At 37.6% G+C, this 25,024-nt stretch overlaps 1 protein-coding gene across 1 annotated transcript; it reads left to right on the top strand.

Moving 5' to 3' along the window:
• Positions 1-11,424: 11,424 nt before the first annotated feature.
• Positions 11,425-24,803, top strand: adgrl4 (adhesion G protein-coupled receptor L4). Its single transcript, XM_079350674.1, has 16 exons — positions 11,425-11,514; positions 11,921-12,070; positions 14,597-14,746; positions 15,664-15,813; positions 16,167-16,237; positions 17,437-17,604; positions 17,929-18,112; positions 18,274-18,387; positions 18,924-19,123; positions 20,534-20,713; positions 22,017-22,220; positions 22,591-22,811; positions 23,349-23,415; positions 23,565-23,656; positions 23,793-23,961; positions 24,388-24,803. The coding sequence occupies exons 1-16, from the start codon at positions 11,469-11,471 to the stop codon at positions 24,448-24,450; spliced, it is 2,229 nt and encodes a 742-aa protein (XP_079206800.1). The 5' UTR covers positions 11,425-11,468; the 3' UTR covers positions 24,451-24,803.
• Positions 24,804-25,024: the final 221 nt, after the last annotated feature.

The raw sequence follows: 25,024 nt of genomic DNA, 5'->3' as shown, positions 1-25,024 counted from the left end.
AACAAAATATTATGTTTTTGCGTCTTTTCCAAAGGGTCTTATGTATCAGAGCAACCTTTTCAAACAGAACAAAGCGAAAGGACACAAAGCCGAGCGTCTGAATTTGACTGGGAGCGCTCAATCAAGAGGAAGTCATTACTCAGGAATAAGGGGGCAGCTATGCTTTACTGCCCGACTTCAACTGAATACCTCACCTTTCAGCAATGCATAAATAATGTGCCAACTGTCTTTGATCTGTTGGAGGTGATAACTTCACAAGCGTGTGGACACCTTCCGCTGATAGAAGAGGCTCTGGCCCCGTCCAAATATGTGTCAACAAGCATCACTCTCACACAGACGTACTGAAGAGTAAAAAGAGAACAAAGAGACGGCACAAGATGGCAAAAAGGCTTTCGATGTGGAGAGAAAAAACATCCCAGGAATGAATATTAAGAATAAGACTAACAAATGATTTTTTTTTTTGTTTTACCAGGGATTTAACTAATGATTATTTGTGGATTGATGTGCTGGACATGTTTCTGAGAGGTCGTTTCATTTTTGTTGGTTTTTAACAGTCCCAACGAAGAGAAAAATTTCCATCACAAACTATCCCACTTCTTGTAATTTCCACTAGTTTTTCTTCTTAACAGAAAAATAACTCACATTTATTACAGATATCAGCTTCTTTTCAGCGGTTGACTTTGTGCCCTAAGAATATGATTCCCCACAAGAAATCACAGAAGCCTGTAAAAGCCCTCCTCTGTGTCAGAAGGGCAGATTGGTTGACCACTCCTGGACAGTCAGGCACCCTGACACAGCTGAAAAGGAAAGAAAAAAAAATGTCTAAGCACTCCTAAGAGAGGTCAGAGCAAAGACAAGTCCCCCCTTTCAGACAGAAAGAAAAACAAAAGCCTGTGTGACTTTCAACACGCCCGCTTTAACCAAAGGACCCAAACTGTGTGAAATGAAGGGTCACTGTGGAATAATATCATTAGAAGCCGTAACAATTGCCTCTCATTTCCATTTCTGTAAAAGTATTTGAGCAGTAATGGCCAAGCTCTTATTGTAGCAATTTATTTAATCCTTATTCACTGCTAAGGAGTGGTGATGAAAGTGAACATGGACCAAAAACTAAAAAAGTATTTGACTCCCAGTGCAATTATTTATATTTCATGATACAAATACTTCATTTTTAAAGTCAAACAGGATGCAGTAGAATATTTTGTAGAACTCTACGGAAAAGTCTTTCGAGCAAATGCATCTCTCTATGTTGCATGGAACGAGGTTAAAAACAGGTTGGGTTTAGCCCAGGGAACTTATTAGCACAGCGTCCCTGGTGGGAGAAAGTCCAGGGAAGAAAGAGGAGAGGCTCTTCTTCTTCTTCTTTTTCTTCTTCTTCGTCAGAGATAGCTGTAATGCCACGAGCATCCTCTGCTGGTACAGAAACTACTTCAGACATCGGGCCCCTAATGAAACATACCCGAGAGGTTCTGTGCTAATTAAAACACAACCTGCATGAATAACCCATATGTGTACACTGCGTGTTCAATCTGACAATATAATCAGGATTTACATTGGAGATCGCATACATAAACTCAGGGGGAAACGTGGGATCCATACTGGATGTCCTTATGTTTGCAGATGACAGTGTGCTGAAATGTCTTGTTTATTTGATTCACTTTTCTTTTCTTTAGATGTACACTGTCTCTGCAGAGGCGGTGGGAATAAAGAAGTTTTATGTATGAGCGCTTCAAATTGGACAGGCTAACAGAATAAATAAGAATAAGTGATGGAGGTCATGCTGTTGTACTACACTTCAATCAAAACCCTGTGACTCAAATCTAGAAACCTGCAATGAACTCTCATTTTTGTAAATGATTCATGTGAACAATCATTTGACTGTTCAATTTATTGTTTTGTTTTGAAAAAATGTTGTGAATGTGATGTTGAAGAAGTGTGGTCCATTGTTGTTTGACATAGCATCTTAATGTTCCCTTGCTTTTACTTATTACGTAGTAGTTTCCTTGTATTGAAATATAAATGGTTGTATATCAGTCACACAGCCTTTAGTGGGTGTTTTTTTTAATGATTTCTGCTAGTTATCACTGTTTTATCACTTGATGTGTTTTTTCATTCAATCTGCTTCTCAGACCAATATTTCAGAGAACACAACCTAATGTGATGAATCTAAAACATGTCAGCCATTATGTTATTTTATCATTTTTCCACCAAAAAGAAACTGATCTTTATATGTATCCGCCTAAATATTTTAATTTTTTTTTCTAAATGTTATTTCAAGTGATTTTCTGCCTTCAAAAAATCCAAACCTCGTCTTACTTTTATTTTGAAATGTTACTTAATATTGGCAATCTATCGGAATCCTTTCTGTACATGCTAAATGTGTTCCTTTTAAAATGAAATCTTCTTGCTGCTTTCCAACATTAACTTCAAGTTACAAATCGTCTTTTAGAAGATTTTAACTTTTCCAACTAACACGCATACCTTTCCCCAAAAATACGGCCCTTATGAATGAAACAATTTCATAACCGTGTAAATATATTTCATTTTAAAAAGTATCAAACAATATTCTTGAACTAATAAACAATCACTTCTCAAAGTTTCGTTAACCAATGATTGGTAGTAGCCTGGAAACTAAAAACAAGAGGACGAAAGTCTACGATTGTTGCGACTGCTGTAAACGAGTACTGCACTATATTCCCTGGATCCACTGCAGAAAAGCATCTTGAGCCATAAAAGAGATTGCTGGGCCGATGAAAACCCACCATGTGGGTACAATAATAACTCATTGTCCAGAGATACACAGGCTCTCGCTGTAATCTTCAGATCTCCTTCGAGAGGAAATATAGATATTTGTAAAAGCACTGAAGGGATTAGGCAGGGTTTTCTACCTCCTGCGGTACATGGCCTGAGTCATGCTGAGAGCACCAGGAGCTCAGTGGAAGTCTGTTTAAGATGGAGAGGATTTGACCGAGCCGCTGCTTTATTCTGATATGACCCAAACAAAGCCATCAGCATGGGACCAACGTAGGGGGTCTACTCTGTTTCTGTCTTGTATCCTTACTCATTACAATGAAGATGAATATATAATCAACAAGAAAATCTCAGCTATTTAAAGATGCAGTACTTCACAGAGAAAGTTTGTTTAATATTGCAATTTGCAGCATCATTATAACTACACATGAGGGTCCAACTTACTTAAAGAGGCACTCCATAGTGAGAGCATTATTTAAGGAATATACAGCAGTCTTCTTTCAGACCTATTAGTTCACACTGCTGATGTACACAAACAGCTATTAACCCTCTCAGTGGTTCTCCCGAGTTAATTCCTAATGAAAAATAAATTGAGTTGCTCCCCTACACTTTCATAACATTTCCCAGCTCAGAATGAATGGGCTTCTTTATGAGAAAAGACACACTGTTGTTAATGATTTTATAAGCAGGGAGCCCACCTGACATCCTGTATTCTATTACTGTTCTTTATTCAATTTGCAGGCCGCGCTGCAGGTGACCTAACCTATGAAAGGGCACCCCATATTAAATTATCAGAGCTCCTTGAAATTTTATAAATTCAGAATGGGCCCCACAGTGGGATCTCAAAACAGAAACTAATGGCCTCACCTTTACCTTTTGCATAAATCAATCGCGCCAAAGGTTACAACACATCATGCCAGGATGTATCAATGCACTTTTTAACATCGTAACATGCAGTCATTTTGGAAGTGCGAATGACAGGCGCATGAGGTCATGCACAATAACACATTTGTGGGATTGTTTGTACACTCAAATTCAAACACACACACACACACACACACACACACACACACACACAAACACACATACACACACACACACACACACACACACACACACACACACACACACACACACACAATGATAGAATCTGTATTAAAGAGGCAGTACAAAGCAGAAAAGGTCCTCCTACCTGGACAATAGTAAGTATATAAATGAACAACAATGAAATATGCATAGAAGAAGAAATTAAAGAAATAAAAAGAAATGTAAATCTGAAGCTGCAAGATTTGTCCTGCAACACCAAAACAGCAAAAATATCGAGAATGGAAGTTATTTAAGTTGCAGTGCGAGACTTTTTCCTTGAGATTTTTTTGGTATATTTTTTAACAAAACTTGAGGACGTGCTATACTTCATCGTGTTCCAGCTTTCCAAATAAACCTTCTTTATTTATTTGTTTTGTTAAATGACCATCTTTGTTTTGTGTGTTGATGATGAGATAATATCAGACACACGACAGCAAACACAAAGCAGCGGGCTGTCTGAACTTTTTTTCTACTGGTACGTTACAGCTTTGAGAACAAATACTTCCTCAATGAAGGCAAAAAAATATAGCATTAAAAAATCAACAGATTTTGAAGGTTGTACAAGAAGACCTTTTATGTTAACATGTTATGTAGCATTTCCTTTCTCTCTCTTAACAAATGTAAAAGGAACTCCTCATTATTATTATCTCTTGGTCACTTATTTATTCCCTTTCTGAAATCAAGGTAAATTCTATATGCGTTCAAGAGCAATATGGACCATGGATGATATTGTTTGAATTCAATTCACACTTGAGACCCTGTTGAAACTTCCTTTCACCTTTATTCTCTCTGGGATTGTTGGAAAAGTAGCCCTATGCGTAAGAAATGACTGCAGAAATGATAAGCTGTATTGTGCTCCCACTGGAGCCCTGCCTGTTCGTCAGCATGTACATCTATGTTATGTTTGTGTTACCTTTTTGTCATATTTGTGTTACTTGTAAAAACAAAAATAAAGTTTAAAAAAAAAAAAAAAAATCAACAGATTTGAAGACTTTAAAATTTATAGTTAATGGCCCTACTTAAATATAGCTAAGGGTAGAAATAGAGAAAATAAAGAGCACTATTCCACCGTTTTAGCAGCAGACTAAAGACATTTGTCATAATTGCTTTTGATTGTTTTCTTGCGATAAGTTCAGCCATTAGTCCTCCTTGAACATTTGAAGAAAAAAAACACAATAGAAAAGAAAGCCTGACACGTTTTCTTAGCACAGTTGTGAAAAGTGACAGAGTGAAGCTCTGTCACCTCAATAGGATCCCCTTCATCCTTGACAGAGCATGAGCTCTTCGCAGTGTCACTTTGTTCCAGTCGCTAACCTAACAAGAGGTTGGTGGCAGAAAAAAAAGGGACCCAATCAGTAACACTTGTTGCACCTAAAAACATGGAAATTTGAGACTTCTGTGGGAGACAAAATGGAAAACATTGTCTTGTAAAGAAGTCAGGAATATGGATAGAATCACTCGACTGTGTTCAATCTGAGTCAGGACAAAATTCTTTTATGAAGCAGTCGAGCGTGAAGGAAAATTCATTTGTAAATTGCACTCCATCTTTGGAGAAATTGATCCTTTTTTTAAATTCAAGGCCACATGCAGAACAAAGTCTATTTCATATATAAAACTGCACAGGAGTTTCATCGATGTAAAGTCAATTAGCCTTTTTTTGCAGCTGAGCAATGAGCACAAAACTCAACAGTTTGAGCATTAACGTTTCACCTCGTTAGTATCCTTTCCTCCTCCTTTTGGAGCTTATAACAAACTATTAAAGTCAGCCAGCTTTGCCATGTTCTATCCATCACTAAGATGTGCAAAGGCCAGATGTATTTAATGTTATGAATAATAGAAGTATAAAAGTAGTTCTTTATTGTCTGTCCATTTGTGTGATTGTGTTACATTATATATTCAAGTTTCATTTGCCTAAATAATCTGTTCTGATGTTGAAGTCCATGTTCATGACAGATCTCTTTACTTATATAAAACAATGTTTTTAAAATGTGTCATTAAAAAACAGGTTCTTACTTTCATGAGGATCATTTTCATGTTTCACTTACCTTTTTTAAACCCTGAACATGTCACTTTAATTTGCAACTTACTGCACAACATGTTTGAATGTCCTGCTTTTCTTCTTGTCTTTTTGCTGCTGCAACATTTGAATTTGGAGATCAATAAAGGATGATCTTATCTTATCTTGCTACATCCACCTATTAAACATGTGTTAACAGAGGTGAATATTCAATGTGGAAAAGGGAAATTATAGAACAGGAAAGTGAAACCTCAGGCTCAATCTGACATAACCAAAGAAAAACTTGGAGAAATGTTTTCTGCCCTGATTGACTTTGCAAAGGCAACCAGCTTTATAAACTCCATACCAACTCTAATCTGACCTTCTCAAAATAAACGTATGAGGCAGAGATGATTGAAAGTGAAAATAAATGTAGCCACTTTCTTTTTTCGACATGATTCAACTGCCCTCCTATCTTCTAAGCGAGATCTTCAATTTGTGCTGCCATGTGCAAACTGGAGAGCAAGACCACTGACCTCCTTCCTCTCTCTCATCCTCACACACAAGAACTTTGATCTGATGACTTTTCCAATTACTCTTACCATTACCTCCAAGTGGTTTTAAGTGTGTTTTCGAGGCATATCCACTTTGACTCTAGAACAATTTAGCAAATGACAGCTTTAGTAGCTTGAATGCTCAAGTGTAAAAGGAAACGTGGCCTTGGAAACCTTGTATCTTGTTTTGCTTATGAAACATCTACAAAGAGAAGGCTTTAGGCCACTTATCAAGAGCTCGTTCAAGTAAAAATGTGAATAAAGGTTTTTGGGAGCTACTACCACTTCAAAAACATTCATACACTTCTTCCAGATCTGATAAAATACATGATTGTGATATTCTGTAAATGCTGCATAGTTGGGCTAACCACATCCTTGATGGCAATGGGTGTAAGAAAGGAAACTGTAAGTGTCTTTTTCAATCTTATTTGAAGGGGAAGTTAGAGTAAAAAGGAAAAATACTGAAACTTTTCCTAAGCAGGCTACTGGACTTTTTAGAATAGGCATTAATGAAAATGATAACAAAAACAGCACAACCTTTCCCAGTGAGACAAATAATAGTGTGATGAAATTCTAAACAACATATATGAATTATTCATGTAAACAGTTCAACACTCAAATAAAATGACAGACGGTATAAACTCCAGCTTTCTGCGAACTTTGCATAGGCTACCTACTGCAAAATCTCCTATTTTCTCCCCTTCCCATTGTTTGTCCATTTGGACATCTATATCAATAAAATTGTGAAACCCGTTTTAGATGCAGTATAACTCAACTTAAAAACACTAAATATAAGAAAATATACTAATTAGGCCAAATAGTGATATTAATCTTTAAGTTTTTTGGGAAAACAAACAACTCTTTTTTGTTTGTATACAGTCTGCTAACAAGAAATGGATTGACACCTATCTCAGTATGTTGTCGGAGGATAAAAAGTCATGTGACTGTAACTTTATTTGAGATGTACAAATGAACAATAAACAAACCAACTATAATTTACTGTCTGTCACTGAATTTTAACATCAGAAAGAGGATAGCATTCACCTCATGATTGAGCTACAATATCTAACTATTCTAGTCACCATTTTTTACCACAATCAGTTTTCACTGTCTTTAAAGATCTGTAATGTAAACTGTTAAAGTATATTATTTTACCTACTAGCTTCTAGCAACTTGTTTTTATACTGAAGTCCTGCTCTTCTTCTCTGGGGCAGCAAAACTGATAAGAGCAGGAAAGTGGTAAGTGCAAGTTGCTGACTCTAAATAAGGAGCAATTAAAACAGCACACATTTACAGGCCTAGTATGAAACACCAAGGCTACAAGACAACAAACATCCTACGACCTCTAAACAAACACTTATTTGATCAGACGAAATGGCAAGTTATAATTCCTGCATGCGAAACAGGGGGGACTGCTCTCGCTAGTTAGCTAATTGGTTAGCTGCTGAAAGCTATTTACCGAGCTAACATGGTAACTAGCTAACAGTGTTTGGGATTTTTTTTAATGAGTGTTTTCAAGCATTGGAAGGTAACACTTCAGTAATTTCCTACCAGTTTTACCCATAGGGAGCTTATTCAAGAGGTGAGCCTCTCTTAAGAGCGGCAGTAGCTCAGTCTGTAGGGACTTGGGTTGGGAACCGGAGGGTCGCCGGTTCAAGTCCCGGCACGGACCAAGTCCGGAAACTGGTCTGGTAGCTGGAGAGGTGCCAGTCCATTTCCTGAGCACTGCCGAGGTGCCCCTGAGCAAGGCACCGAACCCCAAAACTGCTCTGGAGCGCTCGCTGTGGGCAGCCCCCTCACTCTGAGACCTCTCCATTAATGCATGTCACTAGAACCCTGTTTGTGCATGAGTGTGTATCTCGGCCTATGTGTGTGTTAGACAGAGTGTAAAAACTGAATTTCCCCTCGTGGGATTAATAAAGTGTAAATTATTATTATTATTAATAGGCCTACTTGCTGCTTCTTTGTTAACGATGCAAATTTGTTGCCACCAAAGTTCACCAAGACAACCACTTTCCTGTTAGTGTGAAAATGTTTTTTTTTTTATATGCTGGTTGGAGTAATGAAAAGCATCATGTTTGTTGAATGCCTTACCTAAACCCCCCAGAAACTTTTTTATTCACAAGTTTTTTAACTTTTAAATAAACTTTATTTATTATTTATGTATTGGTATTAGCTAAATCTCTTTTTGAAATTTGAAAAAGCTGCCAGAATGTTCTTACAATGGGGTCAATAGAGAATTGAGGTTTGTTTGTTTTTTTCAGTTGTATACATGCTTGATTTTGTAGAGCACAAAATTAATTGCTTTGCTATTTCTCAATTGTGTTGTTAGCTAGGCTCTATGTGCCACTGATATGAATTACAACAGGCCCATAAGTATTTTTTCAGCCAAATAGCTTGTAAAAGATTTCAGAAACTGTGGTGATGTTTTGTGACTTTATAAGAGGATATTTTTTATCCTCTTATCTTTCCTGACCAAATGCTGACTACCAAAAATGAGCAAAAATGAAAGAAAATCTCCCTTTCAACCAAAACCGAAGTTACAGTTGTTTCTTGAGATCCTTGACGGGTGTTATTTCAATTTCAGGATGGATATTACCGCTGAATGAAGTGCAGGCTGTTTTGTCATAGCAGCACCACCTAAACGCAAGTGTAATGTAAATGTTGTTGGGCTTTCCACCAGTGCAGCAGCTGGCATCCCTGAACCTGAGCAGAGAGCGTGCTTTGTCTCTTCAACCTTGTGTACTGAAATATTCAAGAGCTGCAAGTTTATGAGACACTTGCTGCCATCTGTGCCCCAGCATTCAGTCCTCCCATCATGGCTGAGCATAAGGCCAACATCAGCAGAGATATGTGTGAGGGGTGTCAAAACAGATTCTCCAGTGTTCTCTGTTTTTACAAATCTCAATATTGCCTGAATCGCATAAACAACATTTTCCGTTTGCTCATGCACACACACCTACGCAAAGTTCTCCTACTGCAGAGTCTAAATTTCCATATCCATGAGAGAGGAAAGGAAACATTTACACAAGACAGCTTACACACAGTTGAAGATATCTTTTCTCTTAGGTGTCTTTTTTTTAACAATGTCATTGTGGAGAAATCAAGCTCCTGCTAAAGCTTTACGGATTTCTCCTTAAATGAGAGATTTTCTGAGACTAAAAGGCGGAGGAGGAAGGGTGCAATCAGTCCAGGTTTGTTCGAGACAACATCACTTCCTTCCTTAGTCTAAGGAGAGTGTCAGAGCGAGACATTCAGAAGTGGTTTTCACCCAGCACTTTCCCAGGACAGTAATGCAGTGCAGTTCTAATGGTGTCATTCAAAGCAGCTGCCTTTCTCAGCACTAAACTGAACGCCTTGCCTAAGCAATTCAAACCTCCTCCTCAGATTGCAATGCAGTCAACAAAGAACTTATCTTCCAAGTGAAACTATTCATCAATGAATGTGTTTGTGTACAAAAAGTGGAAGACAGTTTTAAAAGGCTTCAGTTACACCTGAATGGCTACTTCTCCATGTGTGCTATTGTCACCGTTTCACATTTGAATTCATCTGTTTGCTAACTGCACCTTTCAGTTCAAATCTACTTTAAACAACAATTCAGAGTGCTGATATTATTTGAAGGGGTGGTATAGTAGCAAACGTGAACATTTCTGAACTTGAAATGGGTGAAAAAGACTTGCATTTGCCAATAGGTGAGATGCTTCTCACGACTATATGTAACATTTTTATGAGTCAGTAACCCAGCGACAAAAGCCAAAAGCACCCAGCCCTGCTCATTTCCCTCACAGTGAAAGGGGTCATTAGTCCATGGCAGGTTGCAAAGAAACAAAACAAAAATGTGTTTTTTTTCTCACTTATCTACAAAGGCACACTGAGTATATAACTGTAGCACAAAGGCTCTTAAAAGGCTGTTTATATATCCATGTTGATAGAAATACCCTAGCTTTATCAGGAACTTGCATAGAAATGAGAACAATTGCAAAAAGCAAAATGTTTTAACGATTACATAAATGCCACACAGTATCTCTGATTCATTAGAGGAAAGTTTTGTGTGGACAGGGGATTTAAAAGTTAACAAAAAATATATAGTGTAAGTCATACATAGCTATTGTTAAGACCAGACTAATATCTTAAACAGTGGTTCTAAGCTGGTCCAGCCTCGACCTTTTTTTCCAACCAATTTACTGCACACAAAAAATAGTGCAGTTTGGACAAGAGATGGTAATACACTTGTGATAAAGGAACAGAACCAACGTGTTTTAAGAGTGCGTTATAGTCTTTTTGACTTTTTTTCCATTCACATGTTCGCAACCCACTAAGAACAGCCATGAGACCCACTTTTGTGTCCCGACCCACGAGTTGCAAACCGCTGATCTTAAACTTGCGTTCTTTCACTTTCATTTAATTGTAATAATTTGTGCGCAATCGATACTATTCAGTATATGACCCGATAAAGCAAGAGTTTAGTCAAAATCAGCAGTTAGTATCCCCATAAACATCACACGCTATACAAAAGAATCTGCCTCACTTTGTCCAAAATATAAACTGAACCGAAGAGGCTTTATCCCCTGCCTAATGCCGCTGTCTGAAAAACAAAGAGATGGTTACTTGAAGATGAACAGCAGTGGAATGTGTGATTTTGGGCGTCCATTTGGATGTGAGATTTGTGTACTGACCTCCGGAAGGGAGGGGGGTCGTCCTTCCGTGAGGTTGGTCGGTGTTGTTTTGGCCTGTGTTTACAGTCTACCGTACGTGTTCAACTGAGAACAATGGCGTGGACGCTTCCAAAATGGCGACATCAGTCACAGTATGTCAACACTGAAACAGAAAAAGGACCTACTGCAACTTAAATTTATTTTACATGAGTTGTATAGTCAAACCAGATAAAAAATCGTGGTTGATATTTTTTGTTTATGGTTGGTGGAGTGACCTGGTTGCTTGTTTTTCAAAAGCTGATTAAAGATCAGGACAGGAAGGGCCTGGTTTAGGGAAACAGGAAAGCTGATGCAAGGAAATGGCTCACGTCACTAGCCAGCCCACCACAGTCTGTGCTAAAAGTATAATCCAGAGCCAGCGCAAGTATGGAGTCTTTGCTCAAGTCACCAATGAAACTTGTAGTTTTGACAGGTACGTTGGCTTAACTGTTGTCTTACATGGTAGGTGTCTTTAAGGGAAACAGCAGAAGATTACGTAGCTGTGTTTGTGGAGCTTCCATATGTTTTTAAATATGTGTTTAAATTAATTGACAGGGCCGTTGTTTTTCTTAAAGAAATAGACATTTTTTGTCATTTTAAAATTTTGATAATAAATGTGATTTTTTTTTAACAGGATGTTTGTGTTGTTTCTCTACTTGTCTCTACTGGTAAACTCAATTTTTTTTTCTTAGATCCTATGTGGTTAGATGAGAAGCAGGGATAGTGATGCAATTTTGACCTGTGCCACACTTGCTCAAACAAGCAGCAGCATCCTACCACGGTTTGGAATACAACGTTCACGGAATAAGTTAAACTTACACACCCTTGTGTCTCCACAGCATGGCTCTTCAGTGTGATGGACCCATGCAGCCTCTCTGACATTTGTGATTCTTGTCACCAACTGGCAACTTGCAAAGCTCTGAACGGATCAAACAATGCCTGCTTCTGTAACCAAGGATACACTGGAGATGGAACTACATTTTGCAATGGTAAATATAAATATAAAATTGTGTCAAATAGTGTTTGAAATTATGCAACAGTATAAACAGCTTTGTGTGGAGCTGGCATGGAAGCCATGGCTATTTTAGGAAGCCTTTGAGGTTTCTTAGTACTCTTCATAAGCAGACAGAAGCACAACTTGAGCATTTATGGCTTCTTGAACATTTTTTTGATGTTCAATAAACAAAACAGGAAGGGAGCTTTTAAAAGGCATTGCGCACTAAATGGGCAGACATTTTGAACCTGACACAACAACAGTATGTCAAAATTAAAAGAGATACATCCAGATGCATCACTGTACGTTTAGTGTTGGATCGACACTAAATCTGCATGTTCTGTACAGGATTCATTCTCAATTCTGTTCAATTGCTCGTCTTTTACAATGTCAACATTGTTAGTTTAATAAGGCATTTAATTGATCAATTACATCGAACTTTTTTGTATTAGTTTGACAAACACTGGTTCAAGTTTTGTTACTTGCAGATTGTTGTATTGCCAACTTCAAGCTGGAAGACTACTTTCCTGACAGTAAATCACTGGGAAAGCTCTGCAATGTAAAGATGTCTTTACAATGTAGTTTTATGAGTAACATTTCGAGTGCAGAGTGTTGCCTCTGAGTCTGCATTGTTACTCCTGTACTCCTGTTTTGTGTTTAGAATTCCTGGAACCCTGTCTGCTTCCTGACCAAACCTGATCACAATAAGAGTGCAACTCTTATCTTACAAGGACCAAAAGTGAAAGAGTATTAAAACAAATCTAACAATCTTTTTTTTTTAGGGTCAATACGTACTGTAGAAACAGGTTTTGACCTGAATATATTTCTTCTGTGAAGAAAAAAAATCTAACCCCAAAAAAGAGCTGCCATAATTTAAATGTCAGAGATTGTACAATGAGTTAGAACATAATGTTTTAACCTTTTTAAGTGTAGAGATAAAAATAAATGTAAAAATAGTAGAAGAAAAAGATGAAAGAAGCAGTTGGTTTCAAAATCGACAAAAGGATCGGGTATACTTTATGATAAAACAAAGACATGAAAGTGAGCCATAAAATAAGTCAATGAGATGTTTGTGCAACTATGACGGCTTAAGTGTCCTGTGTGTTATGGAGGTATTTCCTCTTTGGATACAGTCACCTTCCACATCAGAGCAGAGGATTTCCCTTCCCGGACAGCTTGTGTGCAAAAGGTACTGAAGAAAGGAAGAGGACAGCGTGCATCATACCTAGACAAGTGGAAACAACAATGGAAAGTTTTAGCAGGTCATTTCCAATAAACTAGGGACCGGAGACGGAAGCTGGACTAGCACTTTCTTTACTGTGTGGGCTGCAGCAGCATCCTCAGCAAAATGTTGTAATTTTGGCGTTTTTTAAACCTGAGCAAAACAAAAATATATTCCAAGGAAAATGAGTTTCTCAAAATCAAACTAGGCAAACAACATCTTAGCAATACCAAACTTAACAACCAAGTTGATCAACCTTAAAATAAAGGGATGAAATGTATTGTTGAAGAGGCAGAGCAGGGCAACCAAGGATTTTAGCATTTTGACCAAGAGAAGAAACACAGAGCAGCTGCTTATCACGAGTATAGGCATTACTCATGTCTATGCTGAAAGGCCTAATGGGAAATGTACGAAATTTAGTAGAGAGATAACTGACACCCTCAGGAGAACAAACTATAGAAAAATAACCTTTTGATGATATAACAATTTGATAATGAATTTAAGCGTTTGTTGTTGTTTTTTGTTTGTTTTATGTTTTTTTATTGTTATTTTGATCTGCGACAAATTAATTTCTCAACCTTCAAGCCGCCAGGTGGGCCAAGATTTATTTCAAAATAAAAGTAGGGTTTAGGTCAAACAGCAAGTAGTAATATAATTGCAGAGGTAATTGCAGTTTATGACAGTCCAACATTTCAAAAGCCTAACAATTGTTATGTTTAAATGCAAAACAAGTTCATTTCAAAGATGCGATTAAAATAATAATTTTTTTAAACGTTGAGTTTGATCACAATTATAAATTGATATTTATATTATTCATGTGTATATATATATATATATATATATATATATATATTTATATATATATATATATATACTATATATACACTCTTTCATCCTTTGTAATATGCAGTATTCAGCTGTTTAATAAGCTCTGATTATACAGTATGACCTTGTCACTATTCACTTTCTTTAATTTGCTATTGGAATCCCTCATTTAATCATGTGATGCTTTTATGTTTTTTATGTGCTATCTTTTATATGTTTTTTTGTTTAATGCTCTCAGTGAAAGGCAAGTTCTCCTATGGGCAATGAAGGTTTCATTCATTCATATAGCCTATAAATGTATATACATTATATATGTATATATTTATTCTTTTTTTATGCTGTATGTTAGTTGTTTTTTTAATTGATGGTTTTCTGTCAAGAAAAAGATCTCATGCCTGTTTTGTGTTTCTTATTTAATTTCTCAAGCAACTTATCCTGCATCTTGTTGACTCTCTCTCCTCGTGTTTTCCCTAGATGACAACGAGTGCCAGAATGTGACTGATATCTGTGGAGACAGGGGAATCTGCACCAACACAGCAGGCAGCTACTACTGTACATGTGTCTCTGGATACACATCAACAGGACTGGACCAGTTCCAGCCCAATGACGGCACCGAATGTATTGGTAAAGCAATCACTCAGAATTATAAATGGGTAAAAAAATGTGTTTAGGTCACATGCTGTGCTGATCAGTGACACATTATAAACTGCATTGACATATGATCATCCGTTCATACTCTTTATGTGTGAGTGCTTTGAAAGCATAGACTGTAAAAATGAGAGATTATTTGTGTTTGTGTGTGTGTGTTTGTAAATGTGTGTGTGCGTTTGTGTGCATATGTAAGTGAGTTTATGTATATATTTGTGGGTGTGTGCCCATGTGTCAGAGAGTAAGTGTGTGAGTGGTGTGTGTGTGTGTGTGTGTGTGTGTGTGTGTGTGTGTGTGTGTGTGTGTGTGTGTGTAGGTGTGTGCGTGTGTGTGTGTATGTTTCATGAGTCTTTTGTGTGTGAACAGTTTTCTCAGTCCCTGTAATGTGGAGGATTAACATGTTGGAGGGGATTTTTCCCTTGGCCTTTCACTTCCTTCCCATCTGCTATTCTTAGTAAACACCTGAGATCTTTTGCTTCATTGGCAACAGAAGAGCAGCACCTTTAACCCATGCTGTTCCATAGAGTATGCCTGCTGTTTTGTGGGTGGCACGCTCCATTTAATACAGCAAAGAACAATGTGGTTGATTTTTTTGATGATGGTTTGTGAACATCCAGATGTGTACCATCCATTCACAGATGCTGATTCTCTCCCAAGATCAATGATAATAGGAGCTGGACTACTAACGCCATACTCTTTATTTGTTTGAATGTTAATGCTTTTCTTGACTTTACTTTTACACTAATTGTCACTATTTCTTTTTTAAGACATACAGTTAAACTATGATTATGTTTATGGCTTATATATTTTGTTTTTAGTGGTGTTGAACATGTTGCTTTAATCACATGTCTTTATCTTAAAGTCCAGCTGAACTCTTCATTTGCATGTTTCAGATGTTGATGAATGCAAGTCTGGACAGGTCTGTGGACCAAACTCACACTGCCATAATACGAATGGATCTTTCTATTGCACTTGTCAGCGTGATTACATCCCAACTTCAGGCTCGAACCACTTTCATCCGGGGAGTGGAGCAAGATGTAAAGGTGGGTATGAGGATGGAAGAGCACACACACTCAACACACATCCACTGGCACTTACAACCAAAAACATACATCTTTCCTCATCTTTCTTTTTTCTTTGCCCACACACAACACCGAACTAGCCATTTTACACATTTTTTTTCAGAGGAGGAATCTATTATGCAATACATCAAGTAAACGGTGCAATCTTCAATTTTCTGATGTTTTTACGATGCTTATCACAAAGACAGCCATGTGATGTTATCCCTGTGCAAGTTTCCTCCTGCTCAGACTTTACTGTAACCTGCATAAACCAGCTGGAACTATGTAGAAAATAAGCAATCAAAAGGACACTTTTGGTGATTATTGTTTTGCAGATCATCCCCAAAAATTCTGCCATGACAACATCAGGTGCATCACGCAGACAGTCAACAAAACACTTGAATATGTAAGTTCCACCCTCTTTTGGAGTTTCAAGCAGATGGGGTAAAAATATACATATGATGACACTGCCCTCTGTTGGAGAAAAAGAATATTAACATGTGATGAGCCAAGCTGAGGCAGATTGTACAGTATCAAGGATTAGACAAGAAAAATGCCATTTTAAACCTTTTGTTGCATCACCTTTAGCAGCAGGGATTTATAGTGTCCTTTTCAATTTTGCCATGTAAAATCTTTGACTCACAGGACACCTGCGATCAATAGGTGTGACGGTTGTTTCATCTCTGATTAATAGCTTCTTTGTGGATTTGTGTGTCTTTGAATTTCCCTGTAGAATCTTTGTAGAAGTGTAATCATGCTTCGGCTTTCCTCCAGGATCACTCATCTGGGTACTGGAGAAGGAAGAAGAAATAAAATATTTATTTGGTTACGTTCCCAAAATATACATAAATAAACATGACTCACAAACCTTAAAAGGACAGTCAACCTGCACTAAGTACATGTTTAGTACAAGTAAGGAAATACTACATGAATTAGTCATTAGTAGGAAGTTCTTGAAAGATTACATTTGACTTTTTGCTGTTTTGGATTTCTTTAAGGAATAGTTTGATATAAATAATTTCTCTTGTTCATTTAATGATAGGCCTACAGTATGTCTGTATAACATCTAAATAGATTTAAAATTGTCCAAACCTATGTTATATGTTTGTTGTTGTTTAGTAACTACATTGTCCAAGATATTTCCATCAGTCATCAGAGCCAAATACATGCTGTAATGTTTTGTATTTTTAACTGGTCCTGTCTTGCCGAGGAGGCCGCCATGTCAGAGCTGCCATTACTGACACGGCATGTTTATGGTTGCTGTGGAAACACTAGATGTGAAATGATAAATCACTACGTAAAGATGTGAGAAATGATACAGAAAGCTGCTGTTCTGTTGCTTTATGTGTTGTTGTGTTAAAAAACGTTATGTGAGATTACTTGGATACATCCTCTAAAAACACATTCTCTTTCTCAGTACTGTTTTGCTCGGTTGTATGACTGCGGTCAACTCTTGGGTTTGTTTTCATTGGCTTTCGGGGTGGAGTCACTTTAAAGTCTCAATCAAACAAAGACAAATCTACAGTGTATAATTTAATGTGATGCCTTTTAAGTCGTCTTTCACTTTCAGATACTTAAATGGAAATTCTTTCTCCTCGATCCTAGATGAAAAACCTCACAGATCCGCAGAGTGTACTGAAGGAAATTGCTAAGCAGACGTCTGGAGAGCTCACCTCTGTGGAAGTGATCTCATACATTGAGGCCTTGAGTCAGTCTGCATCAACACTGGCTGATTACGCTGTCAAACCGTCCCTCGTCAACTCAACTCTTACAGTAATCTTTGTATACTATTTGTGTTTCTCTTTCAACATTACTAGTTCTGCCTGAACTAAAGTTATGCTTTGAACTGGTCTTTGGGGGGGGGGGGGGGAGCACAAACAATCCATTTAATACGTATTACATAGTCCTGCAAAGTCCTCAGCGCTTTTATTTTGAAAATGATCACAGATGTTTTAATGTGTGGATGTATAATGCCTTCAGATATATACATTTTCCATAATATTTGAAGGAGCCTTAACTCAAACCATGCAGCACAGGCATATGCTGCATGCTGTACTTTTATACACATGTCACACTGAAAATTCTGCTTTTCAACAGAAATTAGTGAGAGCAGTAAATAACTTGGTGGAGAAGGATGAGCTGGTGGCTTGGAGCAGAATGAAAGAAGAGCGTCGGGAGTATACCATCACCAAGCTGCTGCATACGGTTGAAGAAAGTGCTCTGACACTTGCCAACTACTACAAAACTCCCACTGAGCTGCAAATCAAAGCCCCTGAAATGGGTGGGTGTTAGTATTAGTATTATTAAAATACAATCTGAAGTTCTGTTCAATCTGTTTGCCTTTTACTTCCACCTTCATGCAGGAATGTGACGCCTTAGATGGCTGCCTTTGTCATTCTTTTTCATTTCTTTATGCTTTTGATTTTCTTCTCAAAACCACAGAATTGAATCTCTTCACCTTTGAAGTCTGTCACACAAAAGCCAAACTGTCTGCTTCCATGGCCGGAGATCAGATAACTCTGACTCCAAAAGTGAGAGCAGAGGAGGACAGAAACGGTAAAGTAGCCTAACCTTATTTCGAGGATGGTAAAGTGAAAAAAAGAAAAAGCTGTGTGAAAGCTATGAGCTTCTGTATGCTGTTTATTTGCATGTTCCCAAATACCACATATATCGTAGGCCAAGAGAAATAAAGGATTCAAATGCTTTTCTGCTTATCAGAATGTCATGCATCCCATTATCTGCAAGTCTTGTACTGGCAACATTTACTGAAGCGGCAGAAAAATGTGTGCAAAAATTCAAGACTGTTTAAAACATCACATTTGTTTTTCCATCTTTAAACACTTACATGCAGAAAAATATAAATCTGTCATAAATATTGATGTAGAATCATTTTGACCTTGAAGTAACTGTCAGTGTCTTAAGTTATTATTAAGTCTATGCTTTGTATTTGGTCAGATCAGCACTTTACTGTCCATTTCAGTCTAATAGATACAATTAACTGAGTGATTGAACTTATCCTAGAGGTTGATTCAACACAAACTAAAGTTTCACTCCCTTCTGTCTTTGTTAAACTTTTTTTTTGTGTCTATCAGGAAGTGTGTCCGTGGTGTTTGTGCGATATGACAGCCTCGATGACATCCTGAAGCCGAGCAGCGACCCGGGTGTCACCGACTACTCGCGCTATGCAGGAACAGGGGAAATCACTGTCAACTCCCAAGTCATAGCAGCAGCCGTCAAACCTGCTGACGTTTACCAACTTGACCATGTCACCTTCACTCTGAAACACAACGAGGTAAAGACCGAGCAAAGTGCTGAGCCTGGCTGCATATATTGTGCATACCTTCACAATATATGCTGCTGCAGACATCCAGTGTTTCTGCCAAAGAGGTGTTTTCTACTAGGATTTTCTTGAATATTTTGAATTACTAATAGCAGGTGTATCTTTCTTTTTTCATCCTTATTGATTTCCCTACAGACATGATTAAAAACAGATTATAACACTTGAGCACCGCCTTTGGTATTCAAATGTTTTCCTGTTTTTTGACAGTTCTAAATACAATCTAGGTGAAGGTTGTCTTCACTTTGAACTTACTGCTCCCTTTTTTCTATCATTCAAGATTCAGTTTTTAACAATGACCTCCATTAGGATTGTGTTCAGTTGCAATTCTTGAAGCTTTTCCTACATGAGAAACAGTTTCCTTATTTCCAGTCTGACTCCAGCGGTAAGCCAACAAGTTGCCGTCTAAATCAATTTTAAACAAACTCACATCTAAAAAGTAGTGAGGGCGGTGTGTAAAGTGAAGGGTGTGATCAAATTAAAATTTGGATTGCTGTATTCCTGCAGTGACCGATCAGTGTAGAGAAAATGAAAGAGAAACGAAGAACAGATGATGGAGGAAAGCGAGTAATAAGGGAAATAACCCTAAAAGTTAATGTACTGTTGTTGTCTTTTAAGATAATTAAAATGTATGAGAAAGTGAGATCATTATTTTTGTCGGGCCCTCGGGACTTTTGCCTAACAAAGGAGGTGTTGATTTATGTTGAGCGGCTAAAGTCCTTCATGAATTGCCTTGAAAGAGCAACAATCAATAATTTTGGCTCCTCTTTCTGCTGGCGAGGTACTTTTTTTCTCTCTGTGATGTCCAGGTTATTTTTTCATACTTGATCTTGGTCATTATTTTTTTGGCACTCTGCACATATTTATGTATTTAAATATATTTGTTTATGAAGCGAGATCATTTGCTCAGTCGCATTAATTTAAAATCTATAAAGTTGCTTCAACGTGGTCATGTGAATTTTAATGATAAACAAATTGCTCTTTGAGAATTTTTTAAAAATTTTTACATTTATATCCCAATAATATTCCTTTACCACAAAGATACATACAATAGGCTGTCAGTCGTACACATCGCTGCATGTTATGCCCCATGTTGTTCAATTTGACCCAAAAAAAAGCATAACAATAAGTTTGTATTTTATTCAGTTTCAACTTAAAAGTTTTGAGACCATTAAAATGATTAGAAAGCCAATAAATAAAGTATCTAAATTATGATAAATATATGATGCTGTCAGCCTTTTGATATATAAAAAATCATCTTCTTTTTTTGTTGTGACCTGCACGAAGGGTTTGACAAAAAAAAAAAAAAAGAGGAATAAAAACAGCTCAGTGAACTGCTTTCTTGTCTCTCCGTCTTCCCCGCAGCTCATCGACACTAAAGCTGATGTGACCAAGTGCGCCTTCTGGGAGTATGAGCCCGACAGTCTGCAGGGCCACTGGGCCACTCACGGCTGCAAGACCGTCCACTTCAACAGCAATGCCACCACCTGCTCCTGCAGTCACCTCACACACTTCGCCATCCTCATGTCCTCTGGACGAGCAAATGTGAGTGGTCAGACATTAAAATGCAATGATAACAGTGCAAAGGTGTTTCTTCTTTTGAGTTTATCCATGAGGGCATTGAATTATTTATAAAAATGATTTAAGGTCTATGGTGAACAAATGTATTTTCAATGAGCTCGACCTTGTACCTTGATTCTCCAATAATGTTTGTAGTGACATCTTGGTTTTTGCATTTTTCATACTCAAAATATAATTTATTTATAAAGAGATCGAGAAATATGAGCTTTATATTTATGACTTTGAACATTTTTTGCATCAAAACAAGCATAGTGAGGATACTCAGTCAATATTCTGATGTTTTCAAAAGTGGTTATATTATCCAGTGTGAGGTTTTCAACTATCAAGCCGAATAATACTGCTGCCATATATTTATTTTACCTTCTTATTATGAAATATACTCACATGATGTTAAAACAGTTCTTTATCAATCCATGTTCAAATTGTTTGTTGTCACTGCACATCTTGTTAGACTGAGGATCATTTTGGTAATCTGTAAGCTTAATTCCTCTGCCATATAAAAAGTCACTGTTGACAAAATATAGAAACGCTGAAAAGACAGAAAAATTCTAACCTAGTGTGTTGATTTCTTTATTATTTAGATGCGACACCAATAAGATGTCCCTCTGTGTGCACTTGTTTTTTCCTGTTCTGTGTTGAAGGGGATGATTGACAGCAATGTGCAAGCTGCACTTTCCTTCATTTTTTTTTCTTTTTTTCATATACCAAGCCTTACAAGTGTTATAGTTCTACTCAGGTAATATTTTCCAAAAAAAGCTGCAACACAGCATTTTGTGCAGCACAAAAAGTCTCTCCCACAGAAAGAAACCAAAAAAAGAGCGTGAAACTCTTGTCAGGGTCAGCAGCTCCTGTAGGCAAGGTGACTCACAACACGTATTGACTGGCAACAACAACAACAAAAAAAAGCATCCCACAACTTTTAAAGATACACTCCCAATTGATTTATGGAACAGTGGCCCCCAAATGTATTGATTGTCCACCTTCATTGTTGAGGGGCATTTTTAGATTTGGGAAAAATGAAACGAGGGAGAAAAGTTTTTGACAAAGAATCAAATGTGTCCTGACCACCACCAACATAAAGATTGATCATGCAAAACACTCTGAGCAGTTTTCCAGTCTTTAAATGACACATCACACAGGAGATATCTGTCACACCACAAGAACCCATGTAACATCAAATGGCTGAAAAAGAAAAACACAACAAATTACAACTTCAGTACAGCATGAAACTGTGAATGAAACACCTCCCTTTCCATTTGCTTCTCAGCTGGTGGCCCACCATACCATCCTGACCCGCATCACCCAGCTGGGGATGATCATCTCCCTCATCTGTCTGTCCATGTGCATCTTCACCTTCTGGTTCTTCAGCGAGATCCAGAGCACCAGAACCACCATCCACAAGAACCTGTGCTGCAGCCTCTTCATGGCTGAGTTCATCTTCCTGGTGGGGATCAACATGAACACACACAAGGTGAGCTGCGGGCGACACAAAGAGAAATCAACTTTGTATGCATAGATGTGTTTGTCTGACCCACCACTCTGCCATGTTGTTGGTGAAAAATGATTGTGATTTGAGTGAAATACATGGGATAATATTGTGTTCTTCTATTCCTATATAATGTATTATGTAAAAGCATAAATAATCATAACACCGTTTTCTAATAAAAAGGCCGAACAGACAGACAAATAAACACAAAAAGCAGGGATTTGCAAATATCTCAAGTGAAGGCCAATAAAACTTGGTTTATTTTTTTTGCACATGATTAACTTGTAAAATCTCTCTCTCTCTTTCTCTCTCTCTCTCTCTCTCTCTCTCTCTCTCCATTTGTCACCCTTGGCAGCTTTTTTGCTCTGTTATTGCCGGGCTGCTACACTATTTCTTCCTCGCAGCCTTTGCCTGGATGTGCATCGAGGGCATCCATCTCTACTTAATCGTGGTTGGCGTCATCTACAACAAAGGCTTCCTGCACCGTAACTTTTATATCTTTGGCTACGGGAGCCCGGCTGTTGTTGTAGCCATCTCAGCAACACTTGGCTCCAAGTATTACGGGACTGATAAGGTGTACGTGTAAAATGTTGCTCTTTTTTTGGACACAGTTTTGTGAGGACAAAGGGTTTTACAAAGACCTCTTTTCAAACTTAATTCAGTCTTTTTCGGGCAGGAAAGATAAACAAATTGCATTCATTATAAAAAATGGGGGACCGAGATTACATTTGGCCTGCAGGGACATGCAGTGAGCAGAAGATGCTTAAAAGGCCTTGTAGAAAATATAGTAATAACTGCCTCAGTGTTAAAGGAGACTTTGCAAATAGAGCACAGAACAAGTGAGTCTCTTTTAAAAATCTAATTAAAAGATTGAGGTTATGCAGAAAAGTGCTGATCATCCCTGACTCTTAACAGTTGTTGTTGTTATTGTTAGATAAGAGGGGTATGTACTCGCCCATACAATGTGGTTATAATTAAGATTAGGCTAGATTAGAGTGTAAACATGGATTATATTAACTTTATTGCTGCTGCTGCTGGAGGAGGGATTATTGCAAGAGATCTTAAATAACATATTCAGTCCATATGATAAAAAATGTTCTTGTGTTATTACAGGTGTTGGTTGAGCACAGAAAATCACTTCATATGGAGCTTCATTGGGCCCGCGTGTTTGATCATTCTGGTAAGATCAGGCTTGTTTTATATCGTCCACAAAATAACAGTCGAATTGTTCATGTGAATCATCAAATAGGGATTGTTATCAAGATAAATATTCAATCTCTGCTGTTTGTTTGTTTTTGTCCTGTTTGTTTTGGTCGGTCTCCACTAAAGGTTAATCTCTTGGCTTTCGTTGTAATCATCTACAAAGTGTACCAGCACACTGCTGTGAAAAAGCCTGAAATCAGCCACTATGAAAACATCAGGTAGGATTGTTTTGTGCGTTTGTGGAGAAAGTTGAAAGAATGATTTTTAAATCAAGTTGTGAATTCCCCATCTGGTGGATTATTATGGTATCATGAGGTGTCACAAAAAAAAGTCAAATTGTGTTGTCACACTTAGGTCGTGTGCCCGCGGTGCGTTGGCTCTGCTGTTCGTCCTGGGAGCAACTTGGACGTTTGGGGTGCTGCATATCCTCAATGAGACCACCCTCACTGCCTATCTGTTCACAATCACCAACGCCTTCCAGGGGATGTTCATCTTCATCTTCCTCTGTGTCCTGTCTCGAAAGGTAAGGTTTCATGTATATTTGGTTTTGCTGAATGTCCTCATGCGTGGCATTATAATAAGGCAAAACTTACTCAATAAGAACTTTGATAGTTGTCGGATGATGTATTTTTAATGGTGAACATTTAAAATAATGTTTATGTGTTGTTTACATTAAATTTTCATGGAGGACATTTCAAAGAAATGTTGCACTGAAACAAAAGCCTTTAATTATACTACTGTAAATATTCATAAAATATTCAAAATGTTGAAGTTACATTCCAGCCCCTCGTCATTTCTCTCACCGCAACTACAAGTACTCACAGTATGTGAATCTTCATCGTGACACTGCAGCCCTGATTAGACTGTAGTATACAATGACGTGCTTTATTTTGTTGCTGTATTTTGATGTTTTCATCATAATCTTGTATTCCTTTGTCTGTTGCCCCAGATCCAGGAGGAGTACTACAGGCTCTTCAAAAATGTGCCTTGCTGTTTTGAATGCCTCAGATAAATAAATACATCATCTGAATAATAGTCAGCACCACATCTCAACAATATCCTGTGACTCATGCTTTTTGGTTTTTCTCAAAATGATGTACGAGGAATTGCTCAGAACAGATATTCAATAAATAAAAACACAAAGTACTTGTTCTATCTAAATGGATTTGTTTTCTGTTTTATAAGACTGCCATCTTCTATTCATATTTAGTAATGTGTTCAGGATCTTTCTGTACAATTTTAAAATTGAATTCATGCTTATTCAAGTATCAACGTTACAAACAATTACTGTCTACTGTCTTTGTCCCTTTCTTTGTGTTTGAAATGTATTTGTAAATTATTAAAAGAACAAATATGGGAAACTGACACATTTCTCTGCTGCTTACTTTTCTTATGTACAAAATAATGATCTTCATTTATGCCAATTGAGTGTACTGTAAATGAAGTCAGACATATGACAGTCTTGTAAGTCAATTACCCCATCTCGTGGACACAATGAGAATTACACCCTGTCCACTCCGTGAATAGGCACTGGTTTCTTGTTATTTAAAGTCAAGTCTCAAGGTCATTAATAGGGGACAACGACC

Source organism: Symphodus melops (genome assembly GCF_947650265.1).
Source record: "Symphodus melops genome assembly, chromosome: 8".
Taxonomy (NCBI): Eukaryota; Metazoa; Chordata; class Actinopteri; order Labriformes; family Labridae; genus Symphodus; species Symphodus melops.
The sequence above is the reverse complement of the archived record's forward strand: the minus strand, read 5'-3'. Positions and strand labels throughout refer to the sequence as shown.